The sequence below is a fragment of the Protobothrops mucrosquamatus genome, unplaced genomic scaffold (genome assembly GCF_001527695.2).
Source record: "Protobothrops mucrosquamatus isolate PMUCROS unplaced genomic scaffold, P.Mucros_1.0 scaffold2072, whole genome shotgun sequence".
NCBI lineage: Eukaryota > Metazoa > Chordata > Lepidosauria > Squamata > Viperidae > Protobothrops > Protobothrops mucrosquamatus.
This window is the reverse complement of record NW_015388177.1, coordinates 6398-15285: the sequence shown is the minus strand read 5'-3', so window position 1 is coordinate 15285 and position 8888 is coordinate 6398. Positions and strand designations below refer to the sequence as shown.

Below are 8888 nucleotides of genomic sequence, written 5' to 3'. Positions count from 1 at the left end.
ATGTATGAAAGGAAAAACCTGTTAACAGATTTGGTGATCATCACTGATTTGGGACTGTTAATGGTATCTTGATGTAAATGGTGGCAATGACAGCCTGCTTGGCTATTAGTTGCTTGGGAGCAATAGTGAAAGAAGCTGTCAAATAGCCTTAATACTAGTAAGCCTCTTGAATAGAAGTTGGCTAACTCTGTAAAATCAAATTTTGTATTAAATGGACCAATCCAGCAGGGCTATTCTTATGTCTACTCCCTAATCTTTGAGGGAGCTGGGCAGTTCAGAAATGTGAAAAATAAATAAATACAAATGAATAAAATTCCTCAGTATAGTAGAATAGATGTTGCTAGAAAGGGAGGATTTTTTTCTTGAGACTTTATTCCTTGCTGACTCTTTTACATATTTTTTTTTAAAAAAAAAACATTTTTCTTCTAATTGTAAATGGTTAGTTTGTTCCTATGTCCTGAGGTAACACAAGAAGGTGATTTTCAAAAATGTCATTATTGACCTCCAATAATACTGGGACAAAGAACTTGATATATGCCTTGTAACACCTAGAAACATCCAGATTGATTTATTTGTTATTTCTTGGCAAAATAAAGGTCCACTAAATAAATAACTTGATAATGGAACTGTATTCATTAAAATTTATCAGTTTTATTTGGGGTTACATTTAACTCAGTAAGATATCTTACCAAGATTATTTTTATGTACATAAATAGTTAGTCAAGAATAAAAATTGAAAAATAATTACATTATTGAGTCAGAATCATCATGAACTAATGATCTCAGTATTCTTAGTGGTATTAGTAAGATTAGATTGTAGCAACTGGTTCTGCCAAGAGACTAGCAATTAACCAGGTTTTCATTTTGTTCCCAATATTTCAGCTTTCTGAAATTTAATGAGTATTACAAGTGTATAGCAATAGCAATAGCACTTAGACTTATATATCACTTCACAATGGTTTAAGACCTCTCTAAGCAGTTTACAGAGTCAGCATATTGTCCTCAACAATATGGAATTAATTCTTGGTTAGCAGTTATAAATGCTTTATATAATTTTGGTATAAATCATCTAAAATATATATTCAAAAGTCCCTTTATTTTTTCAAGTTTTCTTGTTTAGCTTTTTAATTTTTATTTTTCCATAACTTACAAGCAATACTATGCTTCTCTTAAATGCATAACAATCAATAAATTCATAAAATATCTAGAATAGAAATATTTTATAAAAAGTGGAACTTTTGATAATGCTTTATTTAAAGGCCGTCTGGATAAAACTGAATTACTCAGTTTTGTAAGAAGTGATGTTACAAGGGGTTGACCAAATATAGCAATAACACCTACATTATATTTATTAATCCATTCAGTTACAGATTGAAATACAAGAAAATAATCTAGAGAAAAACAATTATAATATATGGAAATGGTGAAAAAGAAGTATATTATTTCTGCAAAGAACTTAAAAATTGCCGTAAGGGGAGGGTTATCTTATCATCACCAAAACAAATTCTAATATATAAGCAATACTTTCCAACTATTGCTTAAGTGAGATAGAATTGCAATCTAATAAGAAACAGAAACATTAAATATTAAAGTCTCAAGCCATAATTAAATGATCTATAAACAAAGTGAAAAGTGTACAAAACCTCTAGGTAATATAACTGAGAAATTCTTGGTAGGATCATAACACAGCATTCATTAAACTTTTAATCAGCAATATTAAAAATATCCTATTAAAATATTGCCTGTTCCATCACAAATTTGCTAATAAAAATTATTGCACTTCTAGCAGATCTTAAACTTCCATTATTCTTTCCCAAATATACATTACTCAGGAAGATGGGGGAAGGAAATATTGGGTATTAACAACCTCACCCAAAGAAAATTCATAACCTGCCACTGTTTGTGCATGGTATTGTGACATAATTCAGCAGTAACATTCAGCAGTAACAATATTAACTGGAAAGTGGACTTTTCAGCAATAAAACAAATAGGTAGCAGTATTCCAAATGAAAACTTTTCTCCAATCAACACATCATTTATCCAGTCAATATTCTTCTCCCACTCACATATAATTCAGATTAGAACTTTTGCTAAAACGTTGATGAGATGTGAAAATAGTTGCAGACTAATATTAGACACTAATGCTCAAATTCTGTGTTTCCATGCATTCAAAATAAGAAGACAGGGAACAAGGCAAGGGTAGAAGTATGGACATCTTTCAGTCTGTTCTTTGTAACTGTTACAAAGTAATGTAGCAGTTACAAATACTGAGTAATGTATATTTGGATAAGAATAATACATTTGTGGAAGTTTAAGATCTGCCTGATGTCTTGCTTTGAATCTGTAGATACCTACACACAAATGGTAAGTATAAACTTGGGATAGTGTGTTTAACTTTGTACCATGCAGAAACTGTGTCCATTTCTGGTCACTTAGGGATTTATTAAACATACGATTTAATCAGAATTGCCTACACTTTTATATGCAACTCTGGGTATCTGCATTTGGGGAGACTGCTCTTAAATCCGTTGCATCTATTTAGCATATGTGATATGTTAAAACTTTGAAAGGGGTAAACAGAAAATTTGGGTTAAGGGGTGTTCATTAAAATTCTTCCCCAGGGGAAAAAAGATTATTTTGTATCCAATATATTCTCCTTTAGTATTCATTGATTGGGTCAAATTGTTGTAAGTTTATTCTGTATTATTGGAACATCTCACCAATATCCAACTCACTGTTTGCTGGCTGTATGTATTTTTTAATTCTTGTTACTTGGAAGAAGTTCAGTTCTGGAACAGAAATGGTGTTCCCTGATTGAGCTGATGTCAGTTCATCGTCATCATTATCATCATCATCACCACCACCACCATCTGACTGATGATGTCAGTCATCAGAGGGCTACTGATGTCTAAGCATCCTGAATATTCTGGCCATTGAATGACTTTGAGTGCTGAACCAAAAAGCCTAATGGTCTGATCAGTAAGGTTCAGATGTTACAAGGGACAAAGTGGATCCCCTGTCACAGATACAGAAAACTGGTGGCTGGGATTGACTTGAAAACAGCCTCCGCCACTGAATCTGATGTCAGCAGGCAAGCTTAGAACAGATTTTATCACCTGGCTACCCTCCATATGGGTGGAATTGAAATCTGCACATCTGGATGTTGTTTAAGTTGGGGAAAAGCTGGGTTTGTCTTTCTAAGCTTGGACAGTCCCTTGTCTTGCATCTATTTGTTGCCTCTTCAAGCAAATTGATGCCACAATGACACAGCTACCACACATGTGTCTTGCAAGTTGAGCCACATGTGCAGTTTCTTTTAAGATAAAAGGATTTGTTTTCTCTGCTCAATGATCACTGAAAGCACTCTTTTTTTATTTAACAGTATGTTGTCTTGCTCAGGGCCCATAGGGAAAATATCTAAATAAATGAAATCTCTAGGATTGGAGTCAATATAAATTATTAATTATTCTGGAAAAGATAAAAAGCTGTCTCAGCCAGAGCCAGACTTGCTCAGTGGTAGTACTCATGCTTTGTAAGGAAGGGCTCCAGGTTTAGCCACTGAATATGCTCTAAAAAAAATCATATAGCACAAATTTTGAATATTCTGTGCCCGAAGGATTAGGAAATTCCTATTGGGCAGAATAAACAGTATCAGCCAGTACTGTAGCCTGACATGAGGCAAAATAATTTGCTATAGTATACACTGAATCTATTTCTACTTTTCTACTTTAGAACTAGGTTCAGCATCCCAAGGTTTTTTTCCCTTTATAATCTCCTTCTTTCCTTTACTTCTTACAAGCATCATTGCAATCCTTTACTGTATTCAATTCAACATTTCCCTCAACAGTTCAATATTGTCTTCTTAAATTAAAGAATAAAATATTTTTAAATTCTTTGATTTGTTTTTCCCAGAGAACATTTGGTCTCACTTTGTTTTTGATATATAAAAAGACCTGAAGTGCATATATTAATAGTCTCATCAGGTTACGTTAAATGGGCATTTTCTAATATATTCTTTCTTGGTAAATATGTAGGTCATATTTCAGCGAGCCTTCTTTTTCTTTTCACAATAAATATTAATTACTCAAACTTGTGTTGTTTATCAAAGGTTCCTATTTTTTTTAATTTGTATGAAATAGTTTGAAAAGATTCTCTTCTTTTAAGTAACTAAAAAGTCTTGTCAGAAAACTCAGAGGAGATGACGTAACTTCCCCTGACACCCCATACTTCAAACAGAATGACTTCTGATTTGGAAGGAAGCCAGATTTGTAAATTGAAATGTTCTCTGTATAATAAATTTACACTAAGAGAATGGGAGTCAAGAGTAGGAGATTTCGGTAAAAATATCTGACACATTCCACTTGGCAAATAATCACAAAACATTTTATTCTTAAAGGCAACTTCTACTGTAACTGAATATTTAAAAATATTGGACAGAGAAAAACAAGCAAAAAACAAACAAACACCTGTCCAAACAAACTTAATGTTCAAACAATATCTTAGAACAGGGGTCTCCAACCTTGGCCACTTTATGACTTGTGGACTCCAACTCCCAGAATTCCTCTGGGAGTTGAAGTCCACAAGTCATAAAGTGACCAAGGTTGGGGACCTTTGCCTTAAAATAGTTTAAGTGGGTATCTAAAATGATAGGCTGACATCTTAGTGATGACATACAGAAATTGTCATGTAGAGACAGACATTGCTGAGTGTTGTCTCTCAGTTGGAAGAAGGACAAAACTCTATCTTCTTTGTCTCATTTTTCTCACTGTTTTCTGCCCGTTGTTTTTCTCTCTTGCCTTTATACAAGGAGTACCATCTATCAAAACCACAATCTCAAAAGTCTTCAGAGAGAGAACCATTGTAAATAAGGTCTTCCTGCACAATTACCCAAGAGCAATATCCATCACTGGTGGTGTCCCCCTTTATTTCATACACAATACTTGGATCTAGGCACACATTGTGGCTGCTATCCACTTCAGAGAGGCACACTATTGGTTTCACTGCAGCAAGAAAGGCATTAGTGAGGGGTATGGGCTATCGCTTTGAAGGCCCTCAGAGAAAAGCCTTTAATTTGTCATCTGCTCTGGGGAGTCCTAACTGTCAATCACAGATGGAAAGCAACCAACCAAATTTTCAGTGATGGCTGTCAATGCCTCACTGAGGAACCTCAAGTGATGTAATGTTTAGATGGGTGGCAAAAATCATCACCAAAACTAACCATGGAAACATTTTGGTTGTAGAAATTGAGGTATAGATGTAAGTTGCTCATCTGACCCCCAGGACAGTTTGGCCTTGTGAAGATAATCCATAGCCTGGATTCAAGTTTTTTTTTTTAATCCTTCAGAAGCCAATACTGTTATATTCATGCACAGTCAATTAAATCCCCTACTATTATCTAGGACAGGGGTAGGCAACCTTGGCTCTTTTATGACTTGTGGACTTCAACTCCCAGAATTCCTGAGCCAGCCCAGCTGGCTCAGGAATTCTGGGAGTTGAAGTCCACGAGTCATAAAAGAGCCAAGGTTGCCTACCCCTGATCTAGGACTACATAAGAAACCTGGGGCCAAATTATTTGAAGAGCTGTCAGGGAACTGTGTCTAATTTGTTCCAAGAAACCTATTTGGAGCCCTAAAATACCACAGAACCTGTCTGTTTGAGGCCTAAGCTGCAAAATACAGAGAGACAGAAAGAGAAATACCCAGTTTCCTGGGATAAATTACTGTTGTGCTGTTTAAATCTAAGTGGAGGTAGGTAAATAACAAGACGGTTATAAAATCTCAATTGTAACTTGAGTGGGCCAGGTTTAATTATTGCCTGTTAATTCATGGTGCATGATTATCATCCTGCAATAAAATATCATTGTTAAACATTAAGAAGATTTACTCCTGTTCCTGACTACTCATTAGCTTGTGATTTTGCTTCCCCTTTAAACATAGTTGGGTTCCTTTTGTTTTCAATTTTTAATGTTATTGGTAAAGGTCAATGTACATAGATTTTAGACACTCTATTTTCAATTAGGATTCACATGTTTTCTTTTTTAAAGGAAGCTGTAGATTTTGTGAAATATACAGGCAAGCAATTTTGTACCCTCCCTACTGCAGTTCCCATGCTCCCAGGCAGCATGACCATCGATCATAGGAGGACTAGTCCAAACCTTTGGAGAGCACTGAGTTGTCACCTTCCCTCTTTGATTGAAGTCCCTTTCAGGGTAATGTAGGTTTGGTTTGACTGTTGTCCGGTTTGTGCCATCTTTTCTTCTTTATTTTTATTATTACATTACAGGTAATCCTCAACTCATGACTGGTCATTTTAACAATCATTTAAAGTTACAATGGACCCTCCCCCCAGAGCTAATAACAGAATAACAGAGTTGGAAGAGGCCTTGGAGGTCTTCTAGTCCAACTCCCTGCTCTGGCAGGAAACCCTATACCATTTCAGACAAATTGTTGTCCAATCTCTTCTTAAAAACCTCCAGTGTTGGAGCATTCACAACTTCTGGAGGCAGGTTGTTCCACTGATTAATTGTTCTAACTGTCAGGAAGTTTCTCCTTAGTTCTAGGTTGCTTCTCTCCTTGATTAGTTTTCATCCATTGCTTCTTGTCCTGCCTTCAGGTGATTTCGAGAATAGCTTGACTCCTCTTCTTTGTGGCAATCCCTGAGATATTGGAACATGTTTTAGCCTCCAGTCCCCAATCATCTTTGTTGCTCTTCTCTGCACTCTTTCTAGAGTCTCAAATCTTTTTTACATAGTGGTGACCAAAACTGGATGCACTGTTCCAAGTGTGGCCATACCAAGGCATTGTAAAGTGGTATTAACACTTCACGTGATCTTCATTCTATCCCTCTGTTAATACAGCCTAGCACTGTGTTGGCAACTGCAGCCTGCTTCAGAGTTAGGATAACTGCACACACACTCACAGTCACATGGCTTCAGAGTTAGGATAACTGCACACACACTCACAGTCACATGACTCCCTCTGGGGCACTTGGCAACCAATTCACTTTTATGGCATTTTGCAGTATCCTGGAACCACAATTTGCAATGTTTTTTTTTTTGCTGGTGTTCGGGTCTCCGGCAAAAAAACACCCCTTGGGGAAATGGATTTCCCAATTTACTCTGATCTGGATGTTCTGAGTTTTCATTCTTTCCTTGCAATGCTGTGTGACGATGAAACGCTGATAGAGGAGGAACAGATTTAGGAAAGGCTGACTTGAAGTTGCCGCCTGTTCATATTTGCTTCCTTTTATGCAAGCAGCATTTTTCCTTTTAAAATGATACCTTTTTAAACAAAATTTAAATTTTACAGAGCCCAATTGAGTCAATCCTCTCATCGCGTATGCATAGGATGTGCATCACTTTAAAATAACAGAAGACTTTTTGATTTGTCTATGACATTAATAATGTTATCAATTCACTGCACAAGGCACACATCTATTTTTAATGCAGTTCTAATTGGGATGCTTTTGGTTTCCTGCAGGCTCCAGCCTTGGAAATGAAGAGCAAATCATTCTCAAGGCAGCTGAACCGTCTAAAGAAGCACTTAAGGGGGCCAGTAGAACTTCACTGCAGGCTTCAAATAGCGCACCAGTTGCCCGCAGGAGTTTACTTCCGGCACCAAAGACAGGAACAGCACCAGCTGGTAGGTTTTCCCATGTGTCAGAGTTCATACGACGTGTCCATGTATGTTCTGTATGTGTGCATGTGCAATGAGTGTGCATTTTAGAGTTTTGTAGTATAGTTTACCCCTAATTCAGAGTAGATTTGCTTTACCTACAAAGCATCCAAATATGTTTTGAAATTTGTGCTCAAATCTGTTTTACACATTAAAATTAATTAGCTGGTCATTGCTATTTAATTGAAACAGTCTTTTTAAAAACATTCTTATCCTGGAGAATTCAACAATGGATATTCAACCTGAGCTTGCAAAGTATAAAAAAAACAGGGACCCTCGGTAGGTCTGTGCACTGAGTGCAGAACTTTACAGCAGTTTTGTAAGCATTTTCACTCGTAACGTTTACAAACTTCCCCAAAATCAAGAATCTTGATAAATCCCTATCCACAAGTTATACTGGAAGCACTGAGCCAAACATATCTGCTGTGAATGGAGTTCCTTACCAATTGGCAGCCCATCAAGCAGACTGTAGAGGAGGCATCCCCAGTACATTTCTTATGAGGGGAGATATTCTCAGCATGTACACAAAGATGCCCATCCCTCTGCCAGAGATATAAAAACCCTGCTAATTGAAAGACCAAGAGCAGAACTCTGAAAAACCTGGAAAAGAGGCTAGATGAGGAAGCAGGGGCCACGTGGGAGTTGGCTTCCATTTCCCCAACAACTTCTGAAGAAAGCTTGGAACCCCTTGAGAACCTGGAGAAATCCAAAAACTTTGAAGCAGAGGATAGTTCAATTTGCTTCAAGAAGTCTTCTATTTGAATAGAAATAAGTAAACTAGCTAACAAAGAATATTGTGCTTAGTTGGGATATGTATGTGATGCTAAATCAAATTTTCCTTATTTCTCTCTGCAGGCAGGAAACTATTTTTATTGGTATTTCAGACTGGGTTCCAGAAGCTATGTTTTTCTCTGTAGCATGGGTGTCAAACTCGATCACGTCACGTAGCGTATTGTGACTTTTTTGCTTTTGCGGAGCCGGGGTGGGCATGGCCTGCGCGTGATGCATCAGCCCGCGGGCCACCAGTTTGATACCCCCTGCTCTGTAAGATCTTCCTGTAATCAATAATATTAATGGGAAACTATTTCCTGATGTTACAGAGCAGATCAGCACCATCTTGTGGTGTGTTTGGAGCATTGGGTTTTCTTTGAGATCATTGTACTCAATGATCCTCAGCCAGCAGGCATGCTGGCTGAGGAATTCTGGGAGTTGAAG

General features: G+C 36.9%; 1 protein-coding gene across 1 annotated transcript in view; it reads left to right on the top strand.

The window, feature by feature from the left end:
* Positions 1-7640, top strand: part of LOC114923132 (microtubule-associated tumor suppressor candidate 2-like) — a gene marked incomplete at its 3' end in the record, with an annotated part of 102767 nt that extends 95127 nt beyond the window's left edge. The window contains exon 4 of the mRNA XM_029285687.1: positions 7479-7640. Coding sequence (XP_029141520.1) covers positions 7479-7640 — 162 coding nt within the window. The remainder of the gene's footprint in view (positions 1-7478) is intronic.
* Between the last annotated feature and the right edge of the window lie 1248 nt (positions 7641-8888).